This window comes from Giraffa tippelskirchi, chromosome 10 (assembly GCF_054371585.1).
Source record: "Giraffa tippelskirchi isolate mGirTip1 chromosome 10, T2T-mGirTip1v1.2.pri, whole genome shotgun sequence".
In the NCBI taxonomy this organism is placed as follows: domain Eukaryota; kingdom Metazoa; phylum Chordata; class Mammalia; order Artiodactyla; family Giraffidae; genus Giraffa; species Giraffa tippelskirchi.
The window spans coordinates 105,621,777-105,637,935 of record NC_137284.1 but is presented as its reverse complement, the minus strand read 5'-3'; the positions used below and the strand labels follow the sequence as shown (position 1 = coordinate 105,637,935).

At 40.7% G+C, this 16,159-nt stretch overlaps 1 protein-coding gene across 7 annotated transcripts in view; it reads right to left on the bottom strand.

Annotated features, from left to right (window-relative positions):
* The window catches only part of ELMO1 (engulfment and cell motility 1), a 583,742-nt gene that overhangs the window by 391,040 nt on the left and 176,543 nt on the right, over positions 1–16,159 (bottom strand). For all 7 annotated transcript variants that reach the window (XM_081534200.1, XM_081534196.1, XM_081534197.1 and 4 more), the window contains exons 5-6: positions 11,531–11,581; positions 3,964–4,133 (exon numbers count right to left, since the gene is read on the bottom strand). In XM_081534200.1, the coding sequence (XP_081390326.1) occupies positions 3,964–4,088 (125 nt within the window). In that variant the 5' untranslated portion in view covers positions 4,089–4,133; positions 11,531–11,581. The remainder of the gene's footprint in view (positions 1–3,963; positions 4,134–11,530; positions 11,582–16,159) is intronic.

The following is a 16,159-nucleotide window of genomic DNA, read 5'->3' as shown; positions in this document are numbered from 1 at the left end:
GTGATGAGAGCACACACCAAGGTCATTCAGAGAGATATCATCCCTTCCCAGTAACACAGTGTGATGGGAAAGTATAAGAGACAATGCAAACCAGAACACACTCAAGATCTGGTCTTGAGTTCTGTTCATCTGTCTGAAATCAAGTTGCACGTAACAAACTGGGATGGCTTACAGATTGTAAATAATTAAAATATGAATGTGTATGATACACTTTGGGGAAAAAAAGAATTCAATTACTGTGGTTCACACAGAGTAAATTCAGGATTGACATGTGAAACCTAGTGATATAATTCAGATCTGCTGTCTCCAATGTTCAGTCTGTAGGCCACTCCATAAGTCAAGATAAAATTACAGAGTAAGGCAACAGCACAGATGAAAAGCACGAAGGTTGACAAGGCCATACATAGTATCCATTTTTACTCCTTTTCCTATCAAGCACAAGGGGTAGTGTCTCCCTGATGAGCGTCATGGGCTGAACTGTATCCCCTGAAATTCATATATTGAATTCTTGTTCCCCAATACATCAGAATGGGGCAGTATTTGGAGATAAAGCCTCTAACAAGGTGATTAAGTTAAAATGAGGCCTTTAGGGTCCTAATCCGGTCTGACTGGTGTCCTTGTAAGAGGAGGCAAACTAGACAAAGAGACACTTAGGATGCTTTTGATTAGAGGAAAGACTTTGTAAGGACATAAGAAGAAGGTGTGCATGCTAAGGCACTTCAGTCACGTCCGACTCTTTGCGACCCTATGGACCGTAGCCCTCTGGGCTCCTCCGTCCATAGGATACTCTAGGCAAGAATACTGGAGTGGGTTGCCGTGCCCTCCTCTGGGGGATCTTCCCTGGACCCAGGGATCAACCCATGTCTCTTAAGTCTCCTACATTGGTAGGCAGGTTCTTTACCACTAGCACCATCTGGGAAGCCCTATAGGAAGAAGGTGACCATGCCTGCCAACACCTTGAGCTTGGACTTTCAGCCACCAGCACTGTGGGAATAGAAATTTCTGTTATTTAAGCCATCCGCTCTGTGGTATTTTGTTACAGAAGCCCTAGCAAACGAATATACGAGAAACTAAAAAACTGAAGCTCCTAGCATGCATTCTCCCTCATTGTCAAGTATATAACTGCCAACCTCCAGAGGTTCTGGAGCTCAGCTCAGCTCAGGTCCTCTATTTAGGGTACATATCCCATGCACTCTAGTTTTCAGTGTATGGACCATTGTAATTGTAATTATGATTGCAGTTCTGATAAACCTGGAAGTATTAACACAATGTTATTCTGAATATGCCAGAGCTTAAGCCCCTGGATACTTAGGTATCTGTGGCAGAACCACCTAATATTAGCAGGTTCCACTGAAACTGTTTCTAGTACATTGTTTTTGATATGTCAATGGCTGGGATTTAGATAAATCAATAAATGCAGGAACACGTTTATGTTTTTGTTTAACATGTTACAAATGTAATGGAGGCAGAAGCTCCCAGGGCTCACTATCCCACCAGAAGCAATAATGGGTGTGAAGCAGGGCCTACCATGTATGTCATGAAGTCATCCACAGTCACCACTGAATGTGTCTGTAATCTCAACTCGCAATCCACTGTCCACTAGTAACAAGGAGTGAGGAATCTGATACACTCCTCACTGGATTCTAGCCTGGAGCTTCCGACAGACAGAATCCTCTTTCTCCTTTTCCTTGGGTAAGCCTCATGGATGGTTAAACTTATTCAACTTCCCTTCAAGTTGCTGCTTCAAGCACCAACTCCAATTTACAGTAACCACTTTGGATTTTGATAACACCCAGAATTTGAGATTCGCTGTCCTACTCCAAGTCCATGTTTACCAAAAATTTAATAAGCTGAGTTTTAGTCATCATTAAAAAAATAGATAAGGAGATGGTTGGATGCATCACTGACTCAATGGACATGAGTTTGAGCAAGCTCTGGGAGACCTGAAGGATAGGGAAGGATAGGGAAGTCTGGCATGTTGCAGTCCATGAGGTCACAAAGAGTCGGACACGACTGAGCAGCTGAACAACAACAACAACAACAAAATAGATAATTCCGTCTACAACTGACCCTTTCCAGATCACCCAATCTGCTTCCCAGTCCTCTTGGATTAGACTTCCCTCTCCCATTATTCACTCCTAGATGTTTTCTCTACTTGTCTGTGAAGTAAGACCCCCCAACTCCAAACTCTGGAGAACATTCTAATATAGGAGATATTTCTATTGTTATAAAACATGCTCTTTGAAATAGAAAAAAAGAATCTCTTATTAGCCAGTGGCAGAGGCTAAATAATACCAAGTGTAGGAGGAGACCGGAAGGAAGGAAGGAAGGGAGTGGGCCGAGACAGGTTTCTACCATGTACAGTCATCAGGTCATTCTTTAAATCACCACATACTGAAGAGAGATTTAAATGACCTAGGTTTAAACTCCAGTTCTCAGTGATATTTATTCTTTCCTAATAAACACCTACCCCAGCTCTGCACATTATTCATTTGGCATATTACTATGTAGTTGGCTGGCTCAGCATCCCCACAAGGTCTAACTGGCATGCTCTAATAGTCTTTACCAGTAGCACCCGACCATATAGAAATGAGCATTTTCCTGTGGGACCCTAAGCTGTCATTCTGTGGTCAAGGGAATGATCTGTCCACACATATTAAAGCTAGGTCCATCTAGCTCCTTAGACTCCACAATCACACCACAGAATCAAACCTTTCCCTAAGAAGATGAACTCCCCAATCAGAAATGCCCATTCCTTCCTTGCTCAGGATAGAACTCAAACTCCTTAAAGCCCATTCACTGATACCCTCCTGTAAGGTTCCATGAGATGTAACTGGTCCAGCCTCTAGACTCCCAGCCCTCAGGAGGAATTGCACCTCAACTGAATTCTGCCTCTAAAAAGTTTTAGATGGCAAGATTCACATCTTGTAAAATTTTCCCGACTTCTAATGTTTTGTACACAGTGGGTACCTAATAAACGCTTATTGTGCATGCATGCTAAGTTGCTTCAGCTGTGTCTGACTCTTTGCCACCCTATGGACTGTAGCCCACCAGGCTCCTCTGGACAGGGGATTCTCTAGGCAAGAATACTGAAGTGGGTTGCCATGCCCTCCTCCAGGGGATCTTCCTGACCCAGGGATCAAACCCATGTCTCTTTACATCTCCTGCATTGGCAGACGGGTTCTTTACTGCTAGCACCACCTGGGAAGCCCAATGTTCATTGTACTTAATGGTAAATAATGAAATACATGTATTCCATCAGTCAAATGTTAATGTAAAAAAAATTACTTTAGGGATGCTATTTAGACTGATTTCAGACTCTGAAATCTAAGGAGGTATTCTAACTTTCTTTAAAAATGCAGTCAGGGGAGGAAAATTCTTTTTGCAGATAAGCAAAGGATATGAGGGATTTATATTTTAAATACTTATAATTTGTGTTGGAAAGGCCCTTAGAGATAATGACCTAATATTTCTCCTTCTAAATCTGAAATTTCAGACTGTGTTAGATACTGACTAGTTGGTGGGTGGAGAATGTAGTGATCCTTAAATTACAAAACCACACCCCACACACTGTCTTAAACGCCATTTTTTTTCCTGAGCCTAGACAATTTCTGGTATTTAAAACTAATAAGAACAAGGAAAGGATATCCAGAATGCTGTTGCTGCTGCTGCTCAGTCACTTCAGTCGTGTCCGACCCTGTGCGACTCCACAGACGGCAGCCCACCAGGCTCCCCAGCCCCTGGGATTCTCCAGGCAAGAATACTGGAGTGGGTTGCCATTTCCTTCTCCAATGCATGAAAGTGAAAGTGAAGTCGCTCAGTCGTGTCCGACTCTTCGAGACCCCATGGACTGCAGCCCACCAGGCTCCTCCATCCATGGGATTTTCCAGGCAAGAGTACTGGAGTGGGGTGCCATTGCCTTCTCCAAATACCCAGAATGAAGTCTAGATAAAAGATGCTTACTCGGTGCCGCTTTCCACCATCTGTGTGAGGAGAGAGATGCCATCCAGATTTATAAACTCCTGGGCAAATGTGACATCCCGGGAGAGGCTGGCCAAGTCCTTCAGGGCCTCCAGCTTGGCGTCCATACTCGATGACTGGATTCGCTCATGGAGCTGTTGGGCGTTTTGAGCCTCACCAGAGAGAAAAACAAAAGCAAGAGTGTTCACAGAGGAAACCACCACAGATCCAAAAAAAAAAATCACCACCTCACTGAGAAAGGAAGAAACAAAGGCAAAACGCGCAAGTTTAGTTAAGTATTACAAACCAAGGGAGGTTTCCAACCGTAATGTCTTCACCTTCAGGCAATGCTTGTCAATTTTACAACGAAAATCAGTTGCCTTTCTTTGACAGGGCCTATATTCCCATCTCAAGGAGAAGCAAGAGCCCAAAAACAGTAAAACCCTGGAAATGGAGTGAGTATGGCAGTGTGGAGGGGAAAAGCGGGAGGATATTTATTTTTTAAGTAAAATTATTATCTACAAATGACAAAAAGCTATTTGCTTAATTAAGCAATTGCACAAATTTATACAGCGTGTTCAGCCGTTCAGTCAATACTCTGAGTAATAACTGCCTACACAAAATGTTCAAAAGCGTCATTAGACACCCAAATAATCTTTCGGGGTTACTGAAAACCTTCCAGCACAACACAACGGGGCTTGTAAATTTCACTTTTCAACAACATGTGTTTCATGCGCATTAGTTATTTACAGCATGAATTTAAAACAAAGTAATTAAACAAGCAAACAAAAATACAAAAAATAATTTAAAACCAAATTAGCAGCTTTGCCTAGAATTAGAGTTCTCATTTTTAAGGCATTGGCACCTGGCTTCTACATGCAGGACAGAAATAAACTGGAGGATCTGAATGTCTAGATAATAACATGTCTTCACATCGTGTGGTTTTCAGGGACAAGCAGCCTAAGAAAGCAACATTGATGCAGGGGTCTAATCGACAAAAACTCAGCCACATTGGGGAGGGGCCTCAAGGAGGTATGTTGGGCAGCAGGAACGGTTGGTGCAAAGGAAGAACAGAGGAACAGGCCTAGGATGTCCGGAGGGACAGAAAAAGGACCAGTGTGCCTGGGGTTGGAGGGCAAAGGGGAGCGTGTAAGGAGGTGAGGACAGGCAAACAGACTGGACCAGGTGGCCTAAGGAGTTCATGAGCAGACGCAGCAGAGCTGGAGGAATCCTGGGTGGTGATGATCTTCCCTGACTGATAGGATGTATTTAACATCTAGACAAATGTGTGGTACCTTTGGAGCTCTTAAAATAGCTTTTATATTCAAATACTAGAAGCAATGAATATATAAATGCACACATATTTGCATAAACATGACCCAAGGAAACAAATCAAGATATAGCCCACTGTTATTTATGAATTGTAATGTTCTGCATAATTTTTTGTTGCCAGCTTCACTTTTCAAATTTTCCATGAGTCTGAAATACCTTTATATTTGGGAGAAATTTTACATTATTAAAAAATAAAATAGCTTTAGTTCTGATTTTCCAAGCAGTTATAACAACTGAAAAAGACTCTAATAGCTGTGTGGGTGATTGTATTAGATAGTAAGTATTATTTTCGGCATTGTCCTAGGATAGAAAGCAAGTTTCATCTTGAGTCACTCAAATAGCACAGTGTGGCTGCCTAATGTCCTGGGATGAGAAAGTTCTGGGCCAAGCTCAGAGGCAAACAGCCTCTGAGGGATCACCAGTGGACACAGAATAGGTATACACAGTAGGTGTGTGCCAAGTATTTACCATCTCTGTTCTTTAAGGTCCCAATTAAAGCTTTTCCCAAGGAATTTCCCGAATGGTTCTGGGTCCATGATACCAATTAAGAAGTAATCAAAAAAGTCTATAGGTTCACAAGTTTCACAGATATTTTCAAACGTGCACTCAATATTGCCCAGCAATCCAACCAAGTTTTCCTGGAATGTCTGCTGCATGCGTACTAAGTCATCAAGTCATGTCTGACTCTTTGTGACCCTATGGACTATAGTCCGCCAGGCTCCTCTGTCCACGGGATTCTCCAGGCAAGAATACTGGAGTGAGGTGCCATGCCCTCCTCTCCAAAGGAGCTTGCCAACCCAGGGATTGAAGGTGTGTCTCTTAGTCTCCTGCAATGGCAGGTGGGTTCTTTACCACTAGTGCCACCTGGGAAGCTCCCTCCAAAATGACTCTTTCACACCTTTTCTTCTTTCCTTAAACTCCCTCATTTCCTGCTTCTCTCACACTGGTGATCTTGCCTCACATTTTACTGAGGAAATCAAAGTAATCAGCCAGGAATTACTGCATCTTCCTATTTCAAAAAGCACAAACAGAGTTCCTTCAGCTTCCTGTTTGTAAGGACATGGCCCCAGGGCCTCTATGCTCATGCCCTGCTGCTTTCTGATTCTATGCACCTGACCTCTGTTTCCTATCCAAGGTCAATCATTCCCTTATCCCTGGATCTAGAGCTATCACCCTCTCACCCTCTCAGGGATTCTGCCCCTACTGTGTCCTCCTTTCTTTTGTACATCAGTCTCTCTCCCTGCAGTAGATCAGGTCCAGCTACAAACATCTCCAATAGGCCCTGTTTTAAAAACAAATGAAAAGGTGTGTACATTTGTCACACCTTTGTACACTGAGTCAATTCACTTCCAGCCAGGCCCTCATTTCACTGCTTCCATTCTCCACAACAGTTCTGGAATTAAGAGTGGGTCTAAAGCTGCCGCTCACCTCACCTCACATTCTCCTCCTCACCTCCATCCATGAGCTTCCACGCTCACCCCTATCTACCAGGACAACGTCTCCATGACGCCCTGTCTACCTTGCTCATCGGGTCCTCCTTACCTTCTCAGCAGACTTCAGCACACCTAAGTGTTCCTAACAGACTCCTAACTGCCTGATTGGCGTGTCCTTGTGGACACAGGACAGGCATCTCCAATTCTTCATTTCCCGCTTCCTAAACTTTCTATTCCAGTAAGCAGCACTGCTGTTGATTGTGCCCAAACACCAGGGACATCTTTGCAGTCTCCCTCAAGGAGAACCACATCTCCAGTATTAGGAAGTGCTGGGGCTTGCCCTCCAACCCTCCTTCAGACCCTCCATGTCCAGACCACACAGGCAGCCGGCGCCATCGTCTCCGATCGGCACTGTCTCCGATCGGCACTGCTGCCCTGTCTCCTAACCCATCCCCTTGACACTCGCAATCTGTTCCGGAGCAGCACCCAGAGTGAGCCTGTCCCTCCTCTGCCTAAAAGCTTCCACTGGCTTCTCTCTATGTTAAGCTCATAGGGCGATGGCAAGAAACAGAACTTATGACATCCTACCATTTGCTTTAGGCTTCTCAGCTCAGGAGAGAGAAATTGGTTCAAAAAATCATTAACAGTCTTACTGTTAAGAATCTCTGACAACCTGAATCCACAGAGTGACTGGGGTAACGCTGTTTTTCTTTTTGCCACAGTAACTGGCCCCCCAAATCAGGCTCTCTAAACCCAGATGCTTCTAATATCAGTTCCCCAAATGAAAGAGAACAGAAGGCAGGGTTGCACTTAAAGCTGACAAAGCAACAGCAGATACTTGATAAGCAATTTTATTTAATTTGTCCACATGGGCCAAAATGAAGGATAAGAGGCAAGAAGAGTTCAGGTCATATATAAAAGGGCTCTTAAAAATCTAATAGTTTGGAATACTGGAATGGTTTTAGCATGGAATGTTATGATTCATCTCTTGTATACTGTAGTGACATTATGAAATTTGTTTGCAGATTTACTTAATTAAAAATAACATCAGTAGGGACTTCCCTGGTGGTCCAGTGGCTGATTCCATGCTACCACAAGAGGAACAGGTTCAATGCCTGATCAGGGAAGATCCCACATGCTACAGGGTGCAGCCAAAATAAAATAAAATAACAGCGGCACATGGTACAGAAATATGTAAGTATTACCAGAAGTTATAAAGTGAAAAATAAAGTTAGCATAATGCTAACAGTTTCTTGTGATGTTCCTTGAGAACCATTTCTTTTCTTTTATTGACATATACCTGTTTTCCCTGTGCATCAGGGGGATGACTCTACACACATGTTCTGCAACCTGCTTTGGCACTTAATAAAATTTTGAGGTGCCTCTGAGGCAACATATGCCACATTCTTTTTCACATCTATACAGTATTCTATCACACGGTTATCACCTAATGCATTTAACTAGTCCCAACTGATAGACAGTTAATAGGTTCCAGCTTTTGATTATTGAAAGCAATGATGCATACAGCCCTGTATGGATGTGTATGGTGTGTGTGTGTGTGTGTGTGTGTGTGTGTGTGTGTGTGTATCCTACAGTGCTTTTGTGAGACTATCTATTGAATAAATTCCCAGCAGTAAAATTGTCAGAACAAAGACACGTGCATTTTAAGCTTGGGTGAATACAGCTAAATTGCCCTCCAAAAAGGCTGTACCAATTTATACTCTTGACCTCACAGCATCTTTGCCTCATGCCTTCATTATCAAGAAGTGTAAATTTTCATCTGTTTTTTGAGAGGAAGATTGAGTTTCTTCTTTCACAGCTATAGCTATATAGCCATATATAGATCTATATAGATCCTGCCTGGCAAGATAATACAGATAAATATATAGATTTATAGACAGAGAGAAAGATCATTTTTGTTTATAGGTTTTAGACCATCTATTTTGGGGGAAGTTTATTTATTCACAAGGGATTTTGCAAATTGAGGAATTAATCCTCTGTTTATTACTTACATTGCCAATAGTTTTTCTTAATTTGCTATTTTTTACTTTGTTTCTGGAATTTTTCCCAAACATGAAAGTTCTGTGGTGGTGTTTTTATTTTTGGTAATCAAATTTATTAATCTTTTTCTTTGTAACTTCTGAGTTTTGTGTCCTACTTAGAACTTAGAATGGCTTTCCATTCTCCAAAACTACAAATCTACTTACTATAAAAACTTTCCAAAACAAGAATTTCAGGAATGTGAAAACAATGGTCTGGAAACCTAGGCTTCTTCTATTAATAACAGGAACAGTAGCCAAAATTTATGTAAAACATGCTTCATGCAACATGTGACCTGAGGTTAGATTTCCATAGCTATTATTAATATTATCATGACAGATACAAGGAAATACTACTTAGCAGCATAATCTGAAGGTCTTCAAACCTTTAAATGCTCAAAAACTCACACATATTCACACACATTTCCAGGGTGGGCTCATGGCTATATTTTCATACTACTGGGGAGACGGATAAGGATATGACAGCTAAAAAAGATATACATTTAAGATGGTCAGTAGAGAGATTGTCTGAAGATATGCAACATAAAGGAAGACCATATGCCAAGTGTTGGGCTTTTAAAAGAATAACTATGCAGTTTTTTTTTTATCTTCTCTTATTAATGCCTTATTTTGTTAGGAATAATCCAAAAGGAATAGTTTTATAACAGAGTAATACTGAAAATAAATCCATCAAGAAAAATGCCATTGATAGAGTGGACATGAGCTGCACATTACCTAAAACAAGAGTGTGTGCATGCATGCGTCTATGAGTGTGGGCGAGTGTGAGTACTGTGGCTACAGAGAGAGTTCAGCTGAGGTAGATGCAAAAACTTGTAAAAGTTAGCACAACACCATTTGCTGGATTCTTTATGGTACTCTAACACCTCCTTGCAAATTCAATAGAGACAGTTTTCAAAAATGTATTTTTACTGTGTATATAAGAAGTGAAAGAGTTAGCATATGCTGACCCATATTTTTTCAGTCAAACACAAAATCTTTAAAAAGAAAATCTACCAGCAATGAACAAAGTTTAAAGATCCAATATGTCTTGCTTATAGAGTAATTCCCAATTCTAGACTCCATGGCTACAGTCAAACCATAAAGTGCTTACTTAAAGTGCAGGTGCCTGGACCCTATTCTTAGATATCATTATTCAGCTCCTCTTTAAAGGCCCAGACATCAGCATTTTTAAAGTTCTACCAATGATTCAACTTTGGGGACCACCATTCTCTGGAAAATGTAAACTAGTCTCTTGCAGGGGGCCTCTATTGTATAGTGGTGTTTTGTGCACTGGGTTTTGCACATCTCCCTTCGCTGTGGTGGGTACATGAAGAGCACAAGCTCCAGGGTTCCCAGTGAGGCCAAGTCACACCACAGTGTCAGTTTCTGGATGCTGAGAAACTTCACCCTGACAAACACCTAACCTTCTTGCAAGGCATAGCTTGGCACTGCAGAAATTTTGTTCATGAAGCCAAGGTCTAGATTAAAAAAAAAAAAAAAAAAGTGGTGCCTTTCTAATTCTGAGATGAAACAAAAGTAAGGTATATTCTTTCTGCCCATCAACCAGATGAATAATTTCAACAGGAGATATAGGAACTACAAAACCCAAATGAAACCATGGTCTCTAAAGGTCAAATCAACATGAATTCATGCTGACTGAAGTAAGGTCAGTGCTAAGGCAGACAAAAATGTCTTGGCTCAACATGGAGCTACTGAAAAATGAGTGTGAATGATAATTTCCCTTAAGTGGGAAAGAAGGTACCAAAAGCCAGTTTAGCCAACTCCAGCAGCGTATTTTATTGAGCCCATCACTGTGTTTAGGCTCGAGATGTTACTGGGTAAAATGTTTAGGTGTTTGTAAGCCTCTCTAATGTGATTTTCAACAAGAAGAATTTGTGGTGGTTACAGTACCCACAATTTAATTTTAGCCAGATGCTTTTCCCAATTTTTAAATTTATTTTTAGCCTAGCACATGGCTTCAGTGGAAACTGAAAATGAGAGCTAGACACAGTTTTCATCACATATGCAGAGTGAAAATAGTAACATTTGGTGTATTTTGTGCAGATTATTTTTTAGGAAAGTGATAAAATGCACTGTGAAAAAAACATAGTTTAAATATGCTCATGTTACTATCCAAAGTCTCTATAAGCAAGTAAGAAAGATCAAGTTAAGCAATACAGTTGGCTACAGTAATCTAAATATACTGTAGCATTTTGTTTAGTAGTTTTTATTTGGAAAACTTGAAAGGGTTTTTTTCTAGAATCAGCTGTCAGTGAAACAACATAAGCGGCAAATATTTCTTAAACTATATTTGATGAATTGTCACAATAACTGACCAAACCTTAGGAAATGCTTAAACATTTTTTCTCTTTCATACACAGACAGATACACCTTTTGACTTTCAAGGGAAGTTTAACAGGCTGTCTCTAGTTTTGTTCCCTTTGTTTGTTCAGACAGTCTTAGCTGGATCTGTGAGTAGGTAGGTAAAACCGATTCGCAGGGTAGAGTTATCCTATCTATATTATAAGAATTGTTGATATGACCACAAAATTCAAACTTTAAAGTGAATTTACTTGCACATAACCTGGAACAAAAACTTTCTTTTCTGTGCCAGGAAATCGAAGGGGCGGGGGGCATTCCTGCTACTCCAGACTAGGGGAACACTCCAAAAATCTTTTTTTTCACGAGTCACCTTGAAAAATTAATATCCCATAATCACATATAACAAACTGTGAATCACAGAACCACCAACAAGCATCAACTTACCGGAGATGTGGTTAATCGAAGGATAGTGCCATTTTTTATTTCATTTCGATTCTGGGGAAAAAAAAAAAACTGTAAATCTTCAAGTGGAAGCTGGGAAAGAAGAACACAAAGGCAAATATCACCTAGCAGAGACTCAATATATTTATAATAACCATTCATATGATTCAGTCTAGTCTCACTTGAACAATTTTTAATTCTTTCTACAAAGAACTTTAAACTGGGTCCCAGATATATTAACTTTATTTTCCCCTTCAATTCTTTTCTTTAATTTAATTTTTATTTTATTTTGGAGTATAGCTCACTTATAGTGTTGTGATAGTTTCAGGTGTATAGCAAAGTGATTCAGTTATACATATGCATATATCATTTTTTTTCTGATTCTTTTCCTATATATGTTATTACAGAATATTGTATAGAGTTTCTTGTGCTACATAGTAGCTCCTTGCTGATTATCAATTTTATATGTAGTAATGTATACACATTAATCCTAACTCCTAATTTATCCCTCCACTCCTCCCTTTCCCCTATGGTGACCATAAGTTTGCTTCTGATGTCTGTAAGTCTATTTCTGTTCTGTTTCTTTATATCATCATGGACAGCCTACACTACAGAGGAAGTGAATATGAATCCAGGGAATAGAAATATGGGACACAAGGATAGCAATCAAAATAAGCAATGTTAAAAGATTATTAAAAGGAGTATGATTCAGCAAACTCATTCCTACATATACACCCAAGAGAACCGAAACTATATAACCATACAAAAACTTGTACCTGAATGTTCAGAGAAATTTTATTCATAACAGCCAAAGTATAAACAACCCAAATATCCATTAGCAGAAGACTAGATAAGCAAAACATGGTAAATCCATTCAATGGAATATTACTTAGCCATTAAAAGAAACAAAGTATTGATTCATGCTACCACATGATCTTGAAAACATCAAGTGAAAGAATCGAGATGCAAAAGCTATATATTTTATGATTCCATTTGTCAAAAGAGGTACATCTATAGAGACAAGGAAGCAGATTAATGGTTTCAAAGGGCTGATGGAGGAGGATTTGAGAGTGAGTGTTAACTGGCGCAGGAATTTTTTTTCAGGGGTGATGAAAATGCTCTAAAATTGATGGTGGTGATGATTTTAAAAATCTGTGAATATAGTAAAATCCAACGAATTGAAGACTTAAAAGTCAATGAATTAAAGAGCCTCTTGAAGATGAAAGAGGAGAGTGAAAAAGCTAGCTTAAAACTCAGCATTCAAACAACAAAGATCATGGCATCCAGTCCCATCACTTTATGGCAAATAGATGGGGAAACAATGGAAACAGTGAGAGACTTTATGTTCTTGGGCTTCAAAATCACTGCAGATGGTGACTGCAGCCATGAAATTAAGAGACACTTGCTCCTTGGAAGAAAAACAATGACAAACCTAGACAGCATATTAAAAAGCAGATACATTACTTTGCCTACAAAGGTCCATATATGGTTTTTCCAGTAGTCATGTAGGGATGTGAGATCTGGACAATAAAAAAGGCTGAGCACCGAAGAATTGATGCCTTTGAGCTATGGCGCTGGAGAAGACTCTTGAGAGTCCCCTGGAGAGCAAGGAAATCAAACCAGTCAATCTTAAGGGAAATCAACCTTGAGTATTCATTGGAAGGACTGATACGGAAGCTCCAATACTTAGGCCACCTGATATGAAGAGCTGACTCACTGGAAAAGACCCTGGTGCTGGGAAAGATTGAAGGCAGGAGGACAAGGAGACCACAGAGGATGAGATGGTTGGATGGCATCACTGACTCAATGGACATGAGTTTGAGCAAGCTCTGGAAGATGGTGAAGGACAGGCTAGCCTGGTGTGCTGCAGTCCATGGGGTTGCAAAGAGTTGGACATGACTGAGCAACTGAACAACAACAACAACAAATTGAACATTTCAACAGGTGAATTTCTGGTACGTGAATTATCTCAATAAAGTTGTTCTCTTTTTTTGGAAAAAAAAAAGTTAAGAAGGAATCTGGTTTCTGGTTTCTTAACATTTTCTGGTTTCTATCGAATGTTGCCTTGAAGTTAAGAACAAACAGCATATATGAGCAGATTCCAAATTGGTCCATCTCCACTTAGCAAGTGTACTGAAAGTGAGTGTTCTGAAGCTTTCACTTAGCATCTTTGGCAAGGAAAGGAGAATTTCACTGGCAGTTTTCTCTTCTGCCACCAGAGTACGCACCATGCTCAGCTTTCAGGAGTTGACCTTCTGGGAGTCGTAACACTGCATCCCCTACCCTGGAGCACCGAGCCAGAAGGTTAATAAAGTGCATTGTGGGTCAATCTTCTGCACCATTTCAGACAAGCCACAAGCTAGAATTTGCTGAGGATGCAGCAGGCACATTGGAGTAGTAGGAAATTTCTCAGAATGAGATGCCATAAACACAGAATACTCACTCTTGCCCTCAGCCAATTCTGACGACTTATTGGAAAATGAATTTTCTAGAACAATTATCTGAAAGTGAGCAGGTCTCAGGCCAATACTTTCTCCCAAAGAAATCCTAATCTGAACGTTTTACACTGAGTTCAGGCAGGGCTGAAATCTCCACACGCTGGATCCAAACCTTCCTCGGGCAATTTCAGCCCCAATTTAGAGCATCCCCAGCCAGACACCCTGGGCCACCTCTTGAGAGAGCAAGGTCTTCATTATCAGAAGTGTGTAGGCAAGGGCTGAATGACCACCGGGCAGCCCGGTTCAGGTATGAGATGGTGAAATGAATTTCAGTCTTTTTTAAAAAAATCTTTCAATTCTAAAATTCTATGCCTCTAAGAGAAATGGAGAGGAAAACCACAAATACTAATTATAGAATATTAAGGAAGCCAAATAGATAGCTACGTCTTTCCTGCTCAGGTTTTATATGAATCAAGAAATAAAGGAGTCAGAAGGTGAAAGCCTAAAATATCTCCTTTATTAGTGATTATGGAACACAAGGCTGAGAATGATAACCAGCAGACAGCTAACTAAACCTTCAGATCAGCATACCTGTTGATGTTAACACCAAAGGCAGGTACCTTCCCAAGAGGAAAAGGGGGCCTAGTTTATTCTTCCCAAGTAACAAATCAAGCAGGAAAAGAGGGTATAAAGAGGCCGGGAGGGTTTAGCAATAATCTCTCCTCGTGAAAATTAGGAGTGGTGATGAAGCATTCCTAATAAAAGCAATAAACTAACATTTATTGAAAGGCACTGGGGTGAGGGATTCGGCGTTTTGTTGGAATGGTTATTTAACCATCATAATAATCTTATCTTCACTTTAAAGATAAGAAACCAAAGCTGCCAAGAGGATAAGTTATTTGCCCAACATTGAGGAGGGGGAGTGGGGACTCAAACCCCTCAGGGTCAGGGGCAGACAACATCAGAGGCTGTGCTCCCTCTGGAAAAGGTAACAACTTAGACCTTGCATTCACCGTTAGAGGGGTGAGCTCATCATCTGATTGCCATATATGAGAGCAAAGAAGTAAGTGTGGTGTGAACAAATGCTCTGCAGATTCCCAGGTGTTCCCCAGGATGCCCTGGACATGAGGCACTGTGTGGAAGTATGGCTGGGGTGACCTCAAGCAATTGACCTCCATGTCGACTCCTTCGACACAGACTCCTGACTTTCTGGGATCCAAGAATGAGGTCTTTGAAGAAAGGGTCTTGAGGATTGTTTATTTAAAACAAAAGCAGTGTCAAAACCACTGACGGGAAGGGCTGGGTTCAAATTCCATCTGACTGGCACCACCTTGTAAGCTCAGTGCAAGCTATTCAACCACTCCAATCTAAAATGGGAAGAACAAGTCACTGCTTAGAGAATGTAGCAAGAACCAGATGTGACTTATGAGCTGTGCCTGGCCTAGAATTCATTCAAAATGGGACTGTTACATTGAGAGTAGCACACATCCCTTCTCAATCAGCAGCTGATTTGCTTTCTGTTTCTTCCTTTTCCCAAAAATACATTTTTAAATCCGTGTTTAGTATTTTGGAACAATAGATAAACAACAACAACAACAACAAAAAAAACACAGAAAAGCCACAAATATATGCATTAAAAACTTAAAGCTTCTAACAGAAGGGTAGATCAAACTCATAGAAAGAGCCAATGGTAGACATCTGCTTTGGAGACTTTTCCATCAAGAAAATCCCCTGGATGCCACCTCTCGTGCCACTGACTGATGATGATGCCTGTTGCTCTCCAAGGAAGTCGAACTTGGGATGTAAACACAGGAAAAGGCTTGGAGTTACTCTTATTTCATAAGTTTCATCCAGACAGTGTAGAGCATCACTGAAGAGTTGGGTTTCCAGCTAGGAGAGTCTGAACTAGACCCACATCTCACTTCTTACCTGGGGAATCCGGTACAAGTGACATAGCTACCCTCTGTGTCAGCTTGTTCGTGTGTAAAATAACGATAGTGCCTGTCTCCTAAGCCTGTTCTGAGGATTAACTGAAATAATCCATTTAAAATGCTTAGGACAGAGAATGGCACCTTGCAAACACTCATGAAAAAAGTTAGCTGTTCATTATTAAGTGCAAAAATAACATCCGAAAAGCACATCGCCACATATGCTTATTTGTTTTGAACTAGTCTCTATATGTAATCCAGCCAGT